The following is a 19436-nucleotide window of genomic DNA, read 5'->3' on the forward strand; positions in this document are numbered from 1 at the left end:
CTCCTTTAGGACACAGCTCCTTTGGGAGATGGTGGCAATTCCCACACAACTGTCTGTAGTCTCCCTCTGGCCCCAGGGATGCACTGGGAATTAGGTGTGTTAGATTTGTATGCTCAGGGGGATGAGGAAGGAGGATTTAGCAAATGCTGCCAATTAGTTTACGCCCAAAATCTGTCCTACCTTCCAACAGCAAAAAGTGTAAGGGGAAATCCCTTCTGGGCTCTAAGGAGCTTATTAAAAACAAACCCCAGAGTTTGTGTTGTCACCAGTTGGCCCTTGTAAACCAATGTACGGATTTTTTTCTCCCTGAATGGATGGATTTTATTAAGTGTGTATTAACTGTATTGTTCTCTTTGATAATCTTTGGATTCTACTGGCTTCAGTCTGAAGTTTTGCAGCTCTCAGGATGGAGATTGCTGACTCAGCTATGTCTAATGGAAGCATATTTCCCACTTCATTTAGCTCACAAGAGTGTAGTAAGCTGTAGGATACTATGCCAACTGGAGGCCTGGTTGAGGTTTTGATTTGATGATAGCTATTTCTGTCATCCCTAAGTTTGTCCTGGTAGAGAAGCCTGATGGAAATCCCAGCTGTGCTGAGGATCTCCAAGGGCAGATTTTCAAAGGACAGCCCGGGTTTGCCTTGACACTGATGTAACATCACATTACAGAGCTGATCTGGAAGCTGAGGATACCTCATGTGGTCAAGGCTTTGGCACAGAAGGCACAGGGGCAGATGTGAACTTAATGGAATAGAGAAAAAGATCTTCCCATGTCTCCTGCATGGCAAATGCCTTATTCTTCATTCAATTCAGGGCTGCAGCTGCCAATGAGACAGCTCACTCAGGCAACAATTTTCTATGTAACCACCCTGGACACATCACAGACTCTTTATTCCTCTGTTTTCCTTCTCTAAAATGCAGCCCACATCATGTCATTCCTTTTAGTTCTTGTGGGCCTTGACAGCTTGGACTGAGATTGGTTCTGCTACTGCCCCACCGGGGCCCACAGGATGGAAAGGCTGCTGTGGACAGACGATAAAATGGATCTGCAGCAAACACAGTATAACTGTCACAGAGTCTTTACATCATTACCCACAGGACAGGGCTTGAGGCAATAAAAGTGAGAAAGAGAGCACTGATGTGTGGAATGCATCGTTTTATGCTCTTCCCTATCTTTATGGCTGCACTGTGAATAATTAAACCACCAATGAAAACCAGCAGCGTGCGAGCGAGATACAATGAGTGACACAGATGATTTGTCTTTGGGAGCTGCCTCTGAATAAAAGTTTACACTCTAATAGAAAACAAATTAACGTCCTTTTACATTTTTATGTGAAATAAAGCCCTTTTTATTCCCCTGGAAGAGGTTTGTGTCTGTATTGTACACAAGAGGACACCAACCCTGAGTGTGCCCAAAGCAACCAGGGGCAGTCAGTTGGGATGGTCCTCAGCAGATCAGAAGGGAAATATTTGGACCAGAATTGCTCAGATGGGTGACTGCACTCTTGTGCACCTGAGAAATTTCTGAGACCTCCTGTTCAATGTAGGCTCAACCCTGGTCCAGCATGACCCCCCTGGCAACCCAGAGCACCCCTCTGCAGAAAACTGTAACCTCAATCCCATGGACTCCTCCCATGACCAGCAACACAGGGCTGATGGATCCCTCATTCCCATAAAAAACAGAGCTAAATACAAACTGCCTGGCACATTATGAATGAGGAAAGTTAATTTTTCAAAGAATATTTGACAGCATCTCCCTGGAGGGCAGCACATGTTAATTCCTGAATGAGAAATGGATGATTTTGGCCTGGTCCTAGTCTAGCTCAGACACCCTGGACGTGCTTCATTCCCAGCTGGGTGTTGCACTCACATGTCAACTTAAATCTCCACAACCCTTCTCCCGCCTCAGCCTCCCCATCCTGCAAAAATTACAACAACCATTTCATCGCAATCCTACCTTTTCTCCTGCTATTCCAGGCTCCCCCACCGGACCAATGAAACCCATTAGACCCTGAGGAAAGAGGAGAGCACAACTAATTTTCAGATTTCATTTGCTGAGAAAGTAAAGAGTTCCTTTGGTCCACCTTGCTGGTTGCAATAGCACAGCATCCCTCGTATAATGCTCAGTAATTCCTACTGGCTACCAGCGCGGATGGAGTTGCTCCCGGCCATGGGAATGTCTAACTCCACAGCTGGTTCTGCTTTAGGCGCCAGCTGGAACAGCAGCACGAGGATCTGCAAGAACCACAACACACAGCAGAATGGATGAGTGGAGGAAGAGAGGCCGAGTCCACAGTGTGGCTTTGTTCTGTGAGCTTTTCCCCAAACAGCTTCCCCAGGAGATCTGCAGCAGGAGCTCCTGGGTTGCACAGAAACAGATTTACCATCATTTTAGTGGCTGGACTGGGTAAGCTTCCTCTGGGTTAATCCAAGCTGCCTCAGCCCTTTGTGCAGACTAATTTTGCCCTGGATAGTGTCATGTTGGTGGGATGCCAGGTTCCTGCAGCCAGAGAGGCCAGCAGGGCAGTGGATCTCGCACACTACTCAGAAACCATCTTGGAACAAACCTCCAGTCTAAGCTCAGGGTTTAACAATGTTCGGGATAACGAAGAGGCAAACAGAACTGCTTCTAATTAGGAAGATGGAAACAGATGCAATCTCAAGCAAAGATGCCTGAGAATTAAGGTACAGCAACCTCCCTACAGCTCCAGTGGTTTCTGGCTCTGGAGATGCAAGGGACCATCCCCTCAGCCACTGCCGGTGCTCGGTCTCCTCTGTGCCATGATGGAAATACCCATTAGCCATGGGATGACAGCTACAAACAGAGAAGCTCCACTATCCTGCAGGGGCGTCACCAGCCTTTCTGAAATGTTCTTTGTTTTGAAATGGCCTTTGTGTCTGAAGCTGAGGCAGTCCTGGAGCACAAGAGTGTCATCGTGGCCAGGCTGCCCGGACCAGACACTCCTGAGACAGAGCTGGACTCGGCACAGATTGCCCAGTGCAGGAATCAATGGGAGAGCAGAAAACTCTGCAACATCTGCCCATGCAAGGTTGCCACTGGGTGGCATTGCTGAAGGCTGCTGATCAATTGTCCTCTCAAGCAGACACAAGTGCAGGTACACAACTGCATCGTTCCCAAATTCTTCCAATAGCCCAAGGCCACGCAGAAGACAAATGTTATGGCAGAGAATGCAAAGCAATGAGATGCATCAGGGAAATGCATTGCTAGGCAAAAATAGACAATAAAGCAAGAAAGTCTCTTGTTCATTTCCAATTTCTTGGAAAACCATAGAACTCTTTCTCTTTCTCCTGTGAATATGCTCTTTAAGAAATTTCTGGTTCCTTAGGCTAGCCCCTGCAGAAGAGGGATCCCTGCTCTGCAGCAAGTGTTGATCCCATTCAGAACAAAACTGTTTCAAACTCCCTTCCAGGGATGCTGCATATCCAAGCTCAGGCTTGAAGGTCAATCTGCAGACCCACTGTCCATGGCAGCATCAGCTTCCACCCTCAAAAGTCTCTCAGGAATCCAGGTCCTGAAGCCAGGAGTACTGGTGGTGCTTCCCAGAGGGATTTACAGGGATCTGAGCACACCAAGAGCCCTCAGTGCCCCCCTGAGACCCCCTCAGATGTGCTGCTTGTTATGGCAGCTTGTGCAGAAACCTGCTGGAACATCAACACTGGCCCTGCTGCACACATCACCTTTGGGATGGAAGGGGAGCACAGCCAACATTTCAGCCCAAACCCAGGGAAAATTCTGCCTGTGCTGGTGCATTGTGGTACAGCACAGGGGAAGATGTCACTGCTCCCCATGTGAGAGGACAGTCCCAGAACGTGAGATGCAGAGCAGGGACCTTGTAGCTTCCAGCACAGTAGCTCTGCAGTGTTTGCAGCCAGCACTGTCTGCTCTGGGCTAAATTAACCAACATTGCTGTGTCTGCAAGCAGACACAAACCGAGATAGATATGTCTACGCCAAATAAATCTCAGTAAATTATCAGGAGTATAAGAAAAAACATGGGGAGATTGGGTAATGATGTTCTTCACTGGCCAAAATGGGATAGACACTAAAGGCAAGGAGATTTAGGTTTTAAGACAGAAAGATTTAGGTTTTAAGAACCAGAAGTGCTGCCAATGGCAAATATTTAATCAAAGCAGACATGAATGGTGGTCATTACACTGAAATGGCTGTGGCACAACATATTTTTCTCAGGTTCCCAGGGTTGAAAAGAGGGCCTGCATCAAACACGGCTCCGGGCAGTGTGTGTAATGATGCACGTGAAGTCCCAGCAGCGCTGGCTGCCCGGATAAAGGCCCACACTATACAGGAAAGAATGTAAAACATTTATATTAGACGGGAGTTCAGCATGTCGCTCATGATTCAGTCTGCTGTATTCCCCAGCCAAGGGCATGGCGGAAAAGGGATGGAGATTGTTAAAAAGTTGCTGGGGGCTTGGGGAGGGGTGGGGGGAAGGAAAGGAGGGGGGACTGGTGGGTTGTAATTCCTAACTCCTGTCTCGCTTTCCCCATTTATTGTCCAGCCCTGTCATAATTAAGCCCCCCCTCTTGGCTCCATCAACGGAGAGCAAGTCAGCAATGAAGCCTTGCATAAATCATAGCCCATTTGAGAGAAACAAGCGGCCGGTGAGCCCAGCGTGAGCAGGGTCTCCCAGGGACGGGACCGCTAGTCGCTCCCAGCGGGAACCGATCACGGCCTTTCTGTTTTACTGGTTCGCTAGAACTCAAAACAAAACAAACCAGGGACAAAGGACGGAGGGAGTAAATGTACAATCCTCCCATTCAGATGAAAGAAAGGGAAAGTAAAACAGTAAATATCACAGTTTAAAGGAGGACGCTCTGACCCGCAAAGAACAGCCATGTGGTTTAACCCCCTGTGCACCGGGCTCAGCCCTGCCCTGGGCCCGTGGTGGGCTCTCAACACCGTGTCACATCAAAGAGGCTGTGAACACCACGGTGCCTGAAAATCCCTGATGGAGATGTCTGGGGGTCAGAGATGCCCTGGAGGAGAAGGTAAATGGGTTGGAAAGGAGCAGCGTTAACTTGTGGGAAACACCAGTGCAGCTCCCTGCTCCGTTCTTGGTGACCCTCTTGACCTTGGCCAAGACAATCAGGTCCTCCCCACCTGCAAACCTGACATTACAGACCCTCTCCTCTGGAAGGAGAAAGACACAAAGGAGATGGTGCTGGTGTCCTTTGACAAATTACCTCAGAATGCTGATATTGAGACAACATACTTTGATCTTAAAGGACAAGAGACCTTCAAGGGGCCTTGGATGTCCCTCCCAGCATGGAGGGATGGGTCTGTGGCTGACCCTGACACAGCCCCATGAGTGAGCAGGGCTGTCACTTCTTGTACAGGGGAAGGGACTCAAACAGCTGCTCCTGCTATGGCAGGACCTCCCCAGTCCCATTAAGGACATAAATCAATTGAAGCCTCTTTCAGCTGGCACAACTCTTCACTGGGATTTTCTAGTGCCAAGCAGGGGCTCCCTGGGATGGCAGAACCTTCCTGTTGCTTCTCCCACAGGGCTCTCTGACCTTCAGCATGGACATTTTGGTGACATTCTCCTGCTGTGCATTCCCAGCTCTGGGACAGGAAGGTTGGTGGCTTCCCTGGCCTGAGGCCCCGTATTCCTCTTCGTATCCTTCTGACTCCATTTGCAGGCAAGGAAGGGTTAACCCACACATTTCCAGGGTACTGGGGCACCCTGCAGCTGGAATCCTTCCAGCACATGGAGACAACAAGCATCTCATGAATGATCTTCCCCAGTCTGTGTCCTTGCAATGGAAAAACAACGCATCAGGGACTGCCCTGTGGCTTAAAACCTCATTTTTCAATGAGAGCTCAAGTATCACTGGAAACCCACAGAAACTCACATGTTTTCCTAAACAGATGTCCCTAAGAAAGGGAAGAAATCTCCAGTAAGATGAATGGCTGATCTCTTCTCGTGCTGTTATGCTGAGATTTCCTCCTCTGAGAGAACCCATTTGTGGGGCAGAGCAGCAGGATTGAGAAGTGAGACCACCCTTACTGTGGAATAGAAAACACCAAGGTCTCCACAAGAGAAAACAGGGTGAGGTGATGGTGTCTTCAGTGCCAAGGCCTGAGCCCATCCTCTCAGGGCCCTGCAAAAAACCAACCTGGCCCAAACAGCAGCTGCTGAATTTTAAGTGGAGGGAGGAAGGAAACCCCAACACTCCAGCATCGTTCAGTGGAGGTGTGATGGGAGAGGAGGTTATTTCTCGTTAGTCTGCTGAAACATTTTTGTTCTAATGACTTGACTGGCTCAGAAATGGAAATTTTCTGTGTGATATTTCTAGAGAGAGACTAATTGACTAAGAATAACACAGGCAGCTTTCCTACCACTGTGCTGGTTTCAGTGTCAGCAGAGGCCAGCTGTGTTTTCTTTTCGATGAGCAGTGCCTACAGTTCTCATCCAAGGTCAGTCCTGAGGGAAGTTAAAGAATAATAATCCTAATGATGCTTTGCCCTTCAAGGACAATGTCTGGTTAAGGATCTCAAAGCACTTCTGAATATTCATTTTTAACAGTATCCACAGGTGTCACTTCAGAACAGGAGGCACTGGGCTAAGATCTCCTCAGGGCTGTCTCACACCTTCCACAGGAGGGGAAGCTGAGGCACAAAGCACTGGGAAGTATTGCCTGAGATCGTGCAGAGTCTGATAAAGCTGCAAGTAGAACTCAGATGTGAGGAATAGCTTTGTTCCTTTGCTCTTCATGTAGCGAATTAACAACCATAACACAGAAATGGCTCTAATTTCCAAACAGAAGCAACCACCTTTGATAGATACTGAGGCTGGTATCAGACTGCTGGTACTGAAAATGATCCACCTTGACTTTTTTGGACTTGTTTGGTCAGGAACCCTTGGTGGAAGTGACCCCTGGCTGTTGCACACAGGGTAAAGGAGAGCCAGAGAGGCTGACAAGCTAAACCAAAGCAGACCAAGCATGCTGACCCCAGCAGGGAAAGTGTTGGGAAGGACAGCAGTGGTGAGAAGCAACACCCACAGCACCAGGGCCAGCTGCCACAGCCTGCTCGGTGTGGTGGTGCAGGAACACACAGAGTACATTGGAGGCCCTGTGGTTTCACTTTCAGGGTTGTTGGTGGACAAGTTTGTTGGTTTCAATGACAGAGATGTGGGAACAATTGCTGCTTTCTCCTTGATGCCTGTGGTTCCCCCAAAGCCTACAGGGATAATGCATGTCCTGGGTTATGCCAGCAGAATGTTCTCTGTGGAATTACAATGAAATGCAGCTCAGTGTTTCTCTCCCCCAGTGTTTTGTTTCTTCAGCTGCTATCTCCTCTACTCCCCAGAAAAATTTAGGGGAAGCAAAAGCAACATGGCACCCAAAGCAGAGAATCCTGTCCTTAAAAACTACATTGGCAAAGCCTGGAACCTGGAGCACCAGGGCTGTGAGCAGCTTTGAGGTGGCCAGAAATCCTTGGCCACTGCCCTCTGCCTGCACTCAGGACGTGTTGTACAGAGGAGATCACATCAAGGGGACAAGGAAAATAAGGAATTTACCTGCTCACCAACTTTCCCTGGTCGGCCACGGTTTCCTGGCTCACCCTGCAGGACAAGGAGACAAAGGCACAAGGTTACTTGGCACTGCCAGCCAGGCCCTGGGCACAACGTGGCTCTTTGTATGCCCATTATTTGGGCTGCAAAGTGTGAATTGGGGAAAATCTGTGAGAAATAACATCTTACAAAACCAACTGTGACTTGGAGGATAATCCAAAGCAGGAAACACTATTGACACAAACATGGAGCAAATACTTGCAGCTCTGGAGCAAAACGCCCCAAAAGCTGGTCCTGCTGTAGTAAAATATCCTTCAGAGAACCACAGGGAAACATAAGATATCTACTGCCCTGTGTCACAGACCCAGCTCAGTCCTGGTGACTTTATCCCAAAGTTTTACAAAGCATAAGAAGAAAAGGAAACCCAACTATTCCCAGGCAATGCTGCACCCTGATTCTGTTGCTACAAAACCTCAGAGAGGCTCACATTACTGTCACATGCAGCACCCACAGGAAAACCACAGCAAGAACTTACATGAGATAAATCCCAGTGCAGGAAGGAGTTCAGAACATGAAAACGATGAGGGGTGAAGGAGAAAGCAGAAGGAGAAGGGTTTCAAAGCCACCAGGGATAAGGGCAGCTGTGGCAGTGCGTGGAGGCAGTCAGAGTGCCCCTGGATGGGCCATCACAGGCTCACCAGTGTCTCCAGGACAGCAGCTGCATTTTCTCAGTAGGAAGATACTCCAGATATGCTGCCAGACCTTATTTTTGCTATTTACTGTTTGAAGAGGTTGTTTTTGTTGGGTTTTCTCTTTCCTTTTGAGTGTGGGTTTGTGGAGTGCATTGCCCTGGGATGGCTCCTGATGATAATTAGGCAGCAAAGATAGGAATGATGTGCATTGTTTTAGAACAAAACCATGGAAAAGCGATGGAAAATGAGATGATGATGGAGGGAGAAGTTGGTTAATATCAAAAGAGGAACACTTTTGTTTATAATGGCTTAAGAAATGCACCATCATTCTTTTTGAAGAAAGAAACAGATGCTAAGACCCCAAAATTCTGAGAAAAAGAGAAACCCTCTTGTTCTCTCTGGAGTGAATACTTGGGAGAGTGGTAAAGGTGAGGAAGGATATTTCCCTCTTCCTTTCTTCCATTTTACCCACTGCTTCCCTAATCAGGAACAAGCTCTTTTCTTACCTTTGGACCATTGGGACCAGGTGTTCCTGGAAATCCCTTCCGACCAGATCGACCCTGAAATACACGGAAAAACCATAAACATCAAAAGCTTGCAGCTGCTTTGGTCACAGATGCAGCTTACATGCTTATAAAATAAAAGATAAAGATATGACATTCATTTTCTGATCTATCTCTTACCAATTTTGGGATATTTTACTATCCTGAGGTGACAATTCTGTACAAACCCATTACAAAATCCTGAGCTGGCAAGCTCACAGATATGACAATATTCTTTTTGCTTCTTCTAACTGTGTTTCTCTGATAGATCACAGAGGGCAAAAGGACTCTCTCTGACTGCCCAGTCTTTTTTCTTTCTTTTTCCTCTACTCATTGAAAAATACTATAAATCAAGGAAGAAACACAAGGGCTGGTTATGGAGATGGTTTCCAATCAAAGCCATTTATCTTGAGGATGAACTGTTTAAACATTAGAGAGTTTTTCAAGGTTTGAGACTTTAGACAAGTCATCAACTCAACACCCACTGCAAGACACTTCCTGGACTTTCAGCCATCCTGGATCAAGCAATCAATCAAGCCCTGGACAAGATAATTATTCATAGCAGGGCAGATTAACTTCCCAAACCAGGAGGGTTGAAGCTTTATGAGAAATTAACTACAATTCCATTGCAAGGTCATCAGAGCTGGTAATAACTGAGTGAATAAATGACTGAAACCTACCTCTGGACCAGGGACTCCTGGTGGTCCTAAGGGTCCTTCATCTCCCTGAGGTGAAAAGAAATGAAAATAAAAGGTGAAGTAGTGACAAAATTTGGACTGACCACGTAGCAGGAATGAAACGCCTGCAGTGTGAGCAGCAGTTAAACACAGGCTGTGTGCTCAGCTGTCACATTTGAACATCTTAAAACAGCCTCTGAGCTTTCTCAAGAAAAAAAGATCTCAAGTCAAGTCCTGCCAGTAAAAGCCATCCAAAATTTAACCAAGGCAACACCAGTTGATTTGGTCTATGATGGGCTGGATTTGGCCACTAGGGTACCCTGGATGTGCTGCTTTAACGTTGCTTCTTTTGATTTGGCAGGGATGTGAATGCTATAGAGTTCCCTTTTTCTTTCTTCCCCCCTTTCCTCTCCCTTCCCCCCAAAAAACATGTTCCAAAATTTCCCACAGAACCATTTGGCAACTGTATGAACGTTTCCCTTTTGCTTTCAGCTGGGACTACACATGCTGCAGGATGGAGCTATCACAAAATCTCACACAGCAATTGGACTCGGTCCTTTCCCTTGGCTCCACACCAATTCCTAATGTGATAGGATCAGATCTACAGTTTCTGAGAGACCTTCAATTAAGCTTCACAAAAATTATCTCAAGTGTTTAAAACCAACTGCCAAGAGAGAAATTAAAAGCGCCCTTGGCAGCCACAGCCTGGCTGCTCTCGTTTCGGTGGTCAGCCGTGGTAATGAAGGGGCACTGACAGGCTGAGGGTGGGATTTGGGGTCAGGAACCCAGCTCCAAGGGCTCAGACAAGCCACCACAATACACCACATTTCCAATGAGATGTAATTCAGAGCCCTGACCCAGTGCCCTGGGTGACTGTGGTGGTAGGAGCACAGTGCTGTGCTCTGCTGCACACTCAAAGTCCTTCAGCACAGCTTGCACCAAACTCCATGTCCATGTCTTTGGGTTTACTTTTACACTCACTAACTAGAGTAAATTGAAGGCAGCTTGGTCACGCCTGCCTGAACCTGGAATGCAGGGCTTCGATTCCCTTTGTATTTTGGCTGGAATATTTTTTTTTTCCTATTTCACTGCAAATAAATGAGCTAATTTGCATTAATCCCATTTAGAGAACAAGCAGAAGAGTTCCCAGAAAAAGTTAAGAATTATTAGTGCTATTAAAACGAGCTCCTACCCATGCATGTGCTCAGTATTATTTACACAATGTCTCGTGACTCTGGACAAATAGCTTACACTGGCCTGAGTGAGAGGAAATTACACCAATGTCACTGGAGTTACAACAGGGTAAACAGGGAACCCAGACATTCTCTGCTGCTCCCATAATGTGTTTTCAGATCCAGGACAATTAAATCAATGACAAGTGTTCTCTTCTTGATGACTGCAAGTGGAATGATGCTTCAGGTTCTGAGGTGAAGTGGTGAGTGAAAGCTGCAAGCTCTGAGGTGCTGGGCAAATGAATTTCTGCACAGCAGCAATTCCCATTTCCTTCTCTTTTTACAGAGGGATGTTTCTCCCTGTGAGAGAGCAGAGTCTGAAGGTCTCATGGTGGAAAAGGAGCACACTTCAAAGGAGCAGAAAGCAAAAGCCAGGCCAGGGCATGTCTGTGCAAGGGGATGTGCAGGGAAAAGGGCTCCAACACCCATCTGGGGGTGGGGGAACAGGCTTTAAAAGAAAAGCCAAAGCAGAATTTAGGGTCAGCAGATGCCAGCAGTGACTGGAAACAGAGATGACAGGACTTGGAGATCACACAGCTTAGAGGAAGCTCCTCTTCTGCAGGTCTCTGATCACTCAGTGTAAGCATCTGCTTCCAGATTCAGAGGGACCAGAGAATTTTAAACCATGGACACCATTTCACCATGCATTAATTTACAAAATTCAGCATTGTTCCTTAAATCAAACCTCTTTTCAGCTTAGGACACTCACCTCTTGTCCAGGCAGTCCTCTTGGCCCAGGTAAACCTCGTGCTCCCGGCTTTCCCTGAGAAAGAGCCAAAGGAAAAGATAGTCAGAAAATAGAAACATAAGCTCAGAAGGGCAATTAAAATGAGAAAGTCTCTTTCACAGCCATGGGACATTATCCAATGTCAATTTTGTTGCAGAAAAAAAAATCTGAAGAAAAGAAAACGCTGCACTTGGAGGGACCTCAAGCCAAACAGACCAAGCTGAGATGCTGGCCAGGACAATCTTTCAGAATCTCCTGAGGTTTCTCTCTTCCCCCCTTCCCACTACTTTGTTTTCCCTGGCTGCTTCCAGCCCCACATGGAGCTGCAGTCTCTGCTCCACTCACCTTCAGACCTTCGGGACCGTTTTCTCCTGGTGGGCCAATGTCTCCTGGGAAGCCCTGGAGAAAGTGAGGAACAGTCAGGGTGCACAGGTGGGATTCTGCAGGCAGTGTCAGGCTCTGTGAGGGGTTGAGTTAAAGGCTGAGGGACAAGATGTGTTCCACGCTGGCAGTGTCCGTGTGGGGGCCACCACGGCTTCGGGAGGACACGATGGAGCACCCCAAGGGTTTGATGGAAGAGCAGCCTCTCCCAGCAACTCCCTTCAGGTCCATCTTACAAGATTTATTGCAGTGAGGGCCTCCCTGTCATCACACAGCTAAAAGCAGCAATTGGGGTTCTCATCAATCTTTGTGAGTCAGCACATAACCTCTGTGCTCCGAGGAAGGAGCTGCAGCCTCGGTGGCAGAGGGAAGCAGGAGAGGAATTAGGAAAGGTGCTGACACCTTCATTAGCTGCTGTCATCCTGGCATGGTTCCTCCCCACCCACCCATCCATCCATCGAGGAGGAAACAAAGGAATCCACGCTTATTTCCAACAGCAACAAAGAGGAATAGATTGCTCAGGGGCAGCACTCAGCTGAGAGCCCTTCCAAACCCCTGGGAAATGCCAGAACGCTGCTGAGGGGAAAGCAGAACATCAGGTGTGCTGCAAGTGGCTCTCTGGCATCTTACAGACCTTGTCTGGTCGCTTAGGAAGGAGAAAAATGATGCAGTGCTGGGGGAAGCTCAGCCTGCATCTAAGGTATCACTGTGACTGTTTTATGGTAAGGGAAGTAAGAGGATTTTCTGCTTTAAATGGTGTTTTGAGGGGAAAAAACTAAAAAAAAAATGCCTCCATTTTATCTATGACAAAAAAGGGAAAGGAAAAAACAGGAAACCAGAAGTAGAATGGGTCATGAACCCATCTTGAGCCTTTCTCCCCCATCACCACTATATCCCAGCAGGGAAGTGAAGCCCTGGGCTGGAAGGATGTGAGAAGGAGGTGGTGGGACATACCTCAGGGCCAGGTGGTCCTGGAAACCCAACTGGTCCCTTGTCACCGACTTTTCCCTGCAGAAATCAGAAAAACATGGGGAAAAGTGAGCTGGCTCCTGGCTGTCAGGTTTCCTGTTTAGAACAGAACACTCCTGCCCTGCCAAGCTGTCTTTCCAGCTGGGCATGGAACCTTTGGAAAGGGGGATTAGGAAGCAGAAGGTACTTAGTTACTTACCAGGGGCCCTGCCTTCCCTCGTGCCCCAGGGACCCCAGGCAAGCCCTGGCTGCCCTGAGAGAGACACATTTTTTCAGAACACAATGAGGCATCAAAAAAATTCCAATTCCCCAGGCTCCAGCTTTGCTGCAGAATGAGGAGCATCTCCCAAAGGCTGGACTCAGCCCTGCATAGAGCTGGGACAGCTGCACTAATGTCAGTGAGATGTTTCTGAAGACAGCCCCGAATTTAGCCCCAAAGAACACGAGCTGCTGCAGTTGGCTGTGGCTCAGAGCCACACAGGCTCCAGCACAGGGTTGTGTGCAACATTTGTCAGCCACAGTCAGTATCACATTAAGTCACAGGGGAGAAGTCATTTGATCAGAAGTTATACAGAGCATTAAGTGCTTCCCTGGGTCAGGGTTTAAGTTGCTGCACTGAGCAGACAAAATCTCCTGAGTCTGCAGCCGCTGGACCACACACATTCACACACATCCCCATCAATCCCATCACTTCCAATCTCTGCTAGAAGACATCCCCTACAGATAGACCCCTGCAGAACTGCTTTTACTATGAGTGACTACAAAATCCCTATTCTGACATGGATTTTAGAAAGGCACAGCATAGCCCAAATGGGAGCTATCCAAGCAGGGGAACCTGACAGCAGGATGCAGCTAATTCCAGCTCCTGGTGGAGGAACTGGGAAAACTGCTGGCCACTGCTATGGAAGGGGAAAAGAATGATGGAGAAAAGAAAAACAATTACCTTGTCTCCTTGGAAGCCAATATCTCCTGGAACACCTGCTCTTCCCTGATCACCCTGGGTACACATCACCAGAGAGTTAAAATAGGCAACAGCAACAGCCAAAATGCCCAGGTCGATGCTTAGAAGGTGTTTTGTACAGCAAAAGTCTCAGCTCCAGCTCCACTCAAAACCAAACTGCTGGCAAGCTGCAGACCACATTGAATGTAGGAACAACCCTGAACAAAGTGTGTATTTCCCAACTTGATCCCAAGGTGAGAAAGGAAACTGTGGGAGAGCAAAACCCAGGAATTCCCAAGCATTGTGTATCTACAGAAGCTGCAAGAAGAGAGAGAGTTCCTCTGGCTCACAGGGACCATGATGCTGGTGAAGTGTTAAATTCAGTTGAACAGAAGGGTTCAGTTTTCAATGAATGAACCTTTTTTCTCACAAAGCTCTATAGAAAAGAAAACAATCCTCAGGGTTTCTATGAGCATATCCTAGTCCTGACATCAAACATCAATCCTCTTTCACAAGAAAACAAGAGCAACTTCTGGTAAAGCTTTAGAACCACCTCACTGCCAATATCCGAGCTGAGATTCCCTGGGAGGGGTTGGCTGGTGTTCACTAGGATGGGGAGCCCATCACTGACAGTATTTCTCACCAAGCTGTCTGTCTGTCCTCTCGCTGGACCAACAGAACACATCCTGACTCCCTGAAGGCTTTCCAAGGAGCAGTGGGCTACCTTGCACTGGCTCTTAGCCCTGCTGTGAGCAGCTCTGGACCAAATTACCTCCTGATGCCCCTTCCAACTTCATGTACTTAGTGATTTACTTAAACAAAGGATGAGTCAATGATGGGACAGAGAAAGGAAAATTCTACTTGGGAAGTCAAGGGAGGAATGACTACAATAACTTGGTACAATGACAAGACCTAACAAAAATAACTGCTGGAGGAACTCTGTCCCATGAACTTGGCTTCCCAGCAAGGGAATGAGCCACTCCAGAGCTATATGTTCAAACATAGTCCACATGGAAGACATATGGAGCCCTGCAACAGAGCCAAAGTCCACAGAGAGATGTCAGAGAAAGTCCACTTCACTCCAGAAAAACCACCCACTTGTTATCAGAGAGCTGAAATAATTGTAACTACTTCAGTAACATGCAGGGGATAATGAAATTGTGGACAGTTCAGGTTTGAGTTGGTAAAGACTTTCCAAACACAATTTTTCAGAAGAAAATAATTAAGAACTAAACAGATTCAATGATGGAAACATTTCATGGATTCATGCTAAATTTGCTTAAATGTTTTGGCAAATGTTCCCAGAACATTTCGCTGAACCATCTTCAAAACAAATCTCTTACATAGCAAAATCGAAATGTTGCTCTTAAAAATGTTAAATTGATTTTACTCGTTTGGTTTTTAACCTAAAATATTTTAATTTGAGTCAAATAACCAACATTTTGTTTCATCTAAGCTATTTTCCATATTTTTTTTTTTTTTGGCAATGCAAAATGGAAACAATCAGCTCTTCACACAGCTTCAGTTCGGAAGAACCCCAAGTATTAGATACAACAGAAATGGCAAAAAAATAACTACTGTGTGACCCAGCTCCTTCACAGATTTCTCTCATCTTCTCTCAATTTTCTACTTATTTTATGTATTCCAAGGCTTAAAACATTGAAATCTACTTAATTCTGGCTCCTGACAGAAGCCAGCATGAAAACAGCTTTTCTGGAAGTGACAGGTTGGCTCTGAGGTTTGCCTTTATCATCAATTCTGAGGGTCAAAAAATAAAGGTTATATTTTTTATTAAACAATTTTCTGCCCAGACAGTACAAGTGGTCATTGAAATACTGTTTTGGAGGAAATACTTGGACACTAAGTAAGAACTACTAAAATAAAAGAGTTTCCTGAGTATAGCAAAATGCAGGAGCAAAACCTTTGTTTCCAACCTTTAGGAAAAGTGGGGCATGAAAATGAAACCAGTTTTCAAACAACTCTGAGAAATGGGCAACTGAGGGCTGGGGCATCACCTTTTACCTGCCCTGGAACTGGGACTTGGGATCTGTGTCCTTAATATGAGGGAAAAATTACAGAGGAAAGAGGTCAGGCATGTTTGTAATTAAAATCTGCAATGCTGAGATGACGAAATGGGTCTGCAAGGACTCGGTTCATGGGGCAGGAAAAGGAATGTAGGATCTGAAATTACAAACAGGCTCTGCCCATGGGATGCTGCCTGTGCTTCGAGTTTCACCTATAAAAAGAAATGCAGCTTCAGACACCCCGAGGCCCTTTGTAACCCAACACAAACAGAGAGGGGCTACAAGGGAAGGGACCAAATGCACAGCTGTGGGATGTGTTTGCTGTCTGTGGGATGCAGAGGAGGTCATTGTGCAAAATCCCCTCAGTTTTCCTTGATTGGAAGTCTCTGTTGCCAAGACTTCCTGCTCAGCATTGCAAAGGGAGCTAACGCCACACAACTCCAGAGGTATTTGCCTGAGCCATGTCCTCCACAAGCTACAGATGTCCTGATTCATAAAACTCCTTTGAGAGAACAAGTAGCTGGGATTTCCTCTGCTTCCTCCACCTTTCCCCTGCACTCATCACCCCACGTGGTCTTCTCAAGGCCACTCTTTATTTCAGAGTTACACAGCAATTCCACTTCTCCCTGTAAGAGCAGATACAATCCTCTCCTCCTCCTCCTCCTGTCGTTGCCTCCATGAAAACACAGGAATGGAAACAGAAGGATGACCTGGACCTGCCTGTCTAGCTGCTAGATGAAAAGATGTGATTTCTGCTGGAGGAGTGAGGTGTTGTCCCTTATTCTGGTTCACACCATGTGGTGACAGGACATTCTCCCCGGTGGATTGAGCTGGCAGCTCCAGGGACATTCCCACTGCCTCCACGCACCATCCAGCCACCCTGTCATTATCCTCAGCTTTTACCAGCATCATCTCACTGCTGCTGACTGAGGGGAGATTTCCTCAGCCACAAAAAGACAAACCTGTACAAGGCCACGTGTTCTGGATGTGACCAAGACAGATGGGATTAACAGGAGCTTGCAGACATCCAATTAAATCTTCATCAACCCATCCCCAGGAAGGCAGGATGACCTGCAGCCTGGAGCTTGCAGGGGGAGGCAGCTGGGAGGGGAAGGAAAAGGTTTCCTGTACCTCAGGAGCGTGGGATTGTTGGGAGGATGGATAATTCCACACTTGGGAGTATTGGATGGATAACTCCAGAGAGAGCCACAAACCATTTGGTTACTGTGACAGCAGTGGCTGGGGAAACACTGGGCATAAACTGAGCTGCTCTATAAAGTGATGGAGACTGAATTGTCCAGGAAGGTTCATTTTGCTAAACAATGATTTAGATTCTGGTGATTCTTAAGATATTTAGCCATTTCTCCCAAGGAGTGGACGGAGGAGTCTGTGGACTCCAGGATCTGGGGTTTAGTCCAGAAACCAGCTACAATGTCTTAAGCTTGTGCTAAAGAAAAAGTCCTTCTCATGCCTTGTCACTACTCTCAACAGAAATGGAAAGGCAGCACAAGGGAGAAATGGAAATTGCAGACACAGGAGTCCTGGCAAAGAGCTGCTATAACATAAGAAGAGTTGAACCAACTGGTTTGACACTGCTTCCCCCCTGTGCACTTTTGGGCTGCTAAATCATTCTCTAAAAGCAAACATCTAAAAAGAGAATAAAGCACCCGACAGGAGGAGGAGAATACACTTAATGGTCATTTTCCACTGCCCTCCTGAGCAATCAGAGCCAGCAATAAATAACAGCACCTCCCACTCTTTCAGACTAAATAAATCCTACAGCTGAGTATCTGTAGGAGGAGGGTTCTTGTGACAGTGAGACATTTACACACACAGCTTCATGCTGATCTAGCTGAAGCTGCGTGGTTTTGTGCCAGCACCACTAAATCACTGCAATCAAGGCCCCTCTCCATTCTGCTTTTTCTAAAGTGATTTATATCAGTTTGGGACAAGGCAATTTCCTCTCAGTAGGAAGCTGAACTGAGGTGAGGCTCCTTGAGCAGGAGCAGAGGTATCCAACACCCAACAGTTTTTCCAGGGGATCCACCTGGTTTGATACAGGGCTGCTTTTTCACAACACATCTTTCCCCCAAATGCATTAATGAAAACTCACTGGATCATCTCCTCCCCATCCCATCACGTAAACAACATAAAACCAGTGGAACACCAGATAACTCCACAGTTACTGCCATCATCAGTGGGAGGCAGGAGCTCCAAAGAGGATCTGAGCATAACTTATCTATATTCCATGGAAAAGGGGATGGGGCAGATATCAAAGAAAGAAAAATTAAAACCAGAGTGTCATGAAAGGAGGGAGAGTGAGAGGATGGGGTAGAGCTGGCCAGAGTGGAACCAGCACTACAATGCTGAATAAGAAACTAGAAAGGGGGTTTTACATGCAAAATTAAAACACAGTGCAATAAGGGAGTATTCAGATCACCTTATCACCTTTCAGTCCATGTTCTCCAGGGTTTCCCATCAGCCCCTGAAACAAAAGAAAGTTCAGAGTGAGGCTGAGCCATGGTGGAGACTTGCTCAGGTCTGTGACATTGCTGTTTACTGATGGGGCTGGTGGCTCAGACCCACAGCACCGGCCTGGCACAGTCTCAGGGTGAAATGCCAGGCTGCTCCCAAAGTGTGCTCCATCCCATATTCTTCATGTGCTGCAGGCTCACTGGGAAATGCTTCTGGAATTCTCCACTGACTTACAGCCACTGCAGAGCACCAGTGGGGTGTTGTGTTCAGCAGCCCTGTGCCTGCACACACATCACTGCTGCCCATCCCTTCTCTCAGCACAGTCACCACTGCCCAAAGGAGGAATGGAATAACCTTCAGCCCAGCTATGGAGGGATGAGAGCTCAGAGAGCTCAGATATTCCCTCACCTTTAATCCTTTTGGTCCTGGGTAGCCAATTGGTCCAACAGGGCCCATGTCACCCTAGTGAGAGAAAGAAAATTACCACAGTCATTAGGGGCAAACCCAACAGATCCCTGCACGTGGCGTGAAATTCCTCTGATATCCAATCTCAGTGTCCCTGAAGAAATGCACTCCTGATGTCAACAGAAGCAGCATCCTGGCCTGAGCCAAAGCTCTTTGAGTGTGCAGACAGCCCCTAAATAAAGGCAGCACTCAAAGGAAAGAGAGGAGAGGCAGGAGGTGGGGACAGAGGTGTCTCGTCCTGCTGCAGTGAGAAGTCAGCGTGGCATTGTGTGTTGGGACTCAGCACAGGAGGACAGCAGAGCTCTGGCTGCTGTGGGCACCCATGTGTGATGTACAACAGAAACCCTTCAGTGCTGGTGTTGAAATGGGCTCTGGCTGCTCTCTGCCATGAAGAGAGGCAGTGATAGGGTGCACCAGCCTGGCCTCAGTGTGTAAATAAACAGGGCAGGCTCCCTGAAGGAGCAATTCTCCAGCCGCAGCCCCGGGGCTGCGGTCACGCAGAGAGAGCTGGGCTGCAGCAGCCCCAACAGAGCCCTTTTCATACCTCCTAGCATAAAGGCTGCTTGTAGAAATGCATTTACTTAGAGCTCTGCACACATGGTTAATTAGGAGAGCAAGAGGCTTTAGTTACACCTAATTCTGCTCTTCAGCCTCTCTTACACCGTGAGCCAAACTCTGCAGGGTGCGTGAGGCAGCCAGAGCCTGGCTGGTCCCCAGGGTGGCTGCAGGTGGCAAGGGAGAGACCCAGTGGGA

At 47.3% G+C, this 19436-nt stretch overlaps 1 protein-coding gene across 2 annotated transcripts in view; it reads right to left on the reverse strand.

Annotated features, from left to right (window-relative positions):
- The window catches only part of LOC107212173 (collagen alpha-1(XXVII) chain-like), a 138796-nt gene that overhangs the window by 53447 nt on the left and 65913 nt on the right, over positions 1-19436 (reverse strand). For both annotated transcript variants that reach the window (XM_015645143.3, XM_015645146.3), the window contains exons 15-25: positions 18627-18680; positions 18184-18228; positions 13723-13776; positions 12979-13032; positions 12765-12818; positions 11775-11828; positions 11412-11465; positions 9474-9518; positions 8758-8811; positions 7566-7610; positions 1959-2012 (exon numbers count right to left, since the gene is read on the reverse strand). In XM_015645143.3, the coding sequence (XP_015500629.1) occupies positions 1959-2012; positions 7566-7610; positions 8758-8811; positions 9474-9518; positions 11412-11465; positions 11775-11828; positions 12765-12818; positions 12979-13032; positions 13723-13776; positions 18184-18228; positions 18627-18680 (567 nt within the window). The remainder of the gene's footprint in view (positions 1-1958; positions 2013-7565; positions 7611-8757; positions 8812-9473; positions 9519-11411; positions 11466-11774; positions 11829-12764; positions 12819-12978; positions 13033-13722; positions 13777-18183; positions 18229-18626; positions 18681-19436) is intronic.

This window comes from Parus major, chromosome 17 (genome assembly GCF_001522545.3).
Source record: "Parus major isolate Abel chromosome 17, Parus_major1.1, whole genome shotgun sequence".
Taxonomy (NCBI): domain Eukaryota; kingdom Metazoa; phylum Chordata; class Aves; order Passeriformes; family Paridae; genus Parus; species Parus major.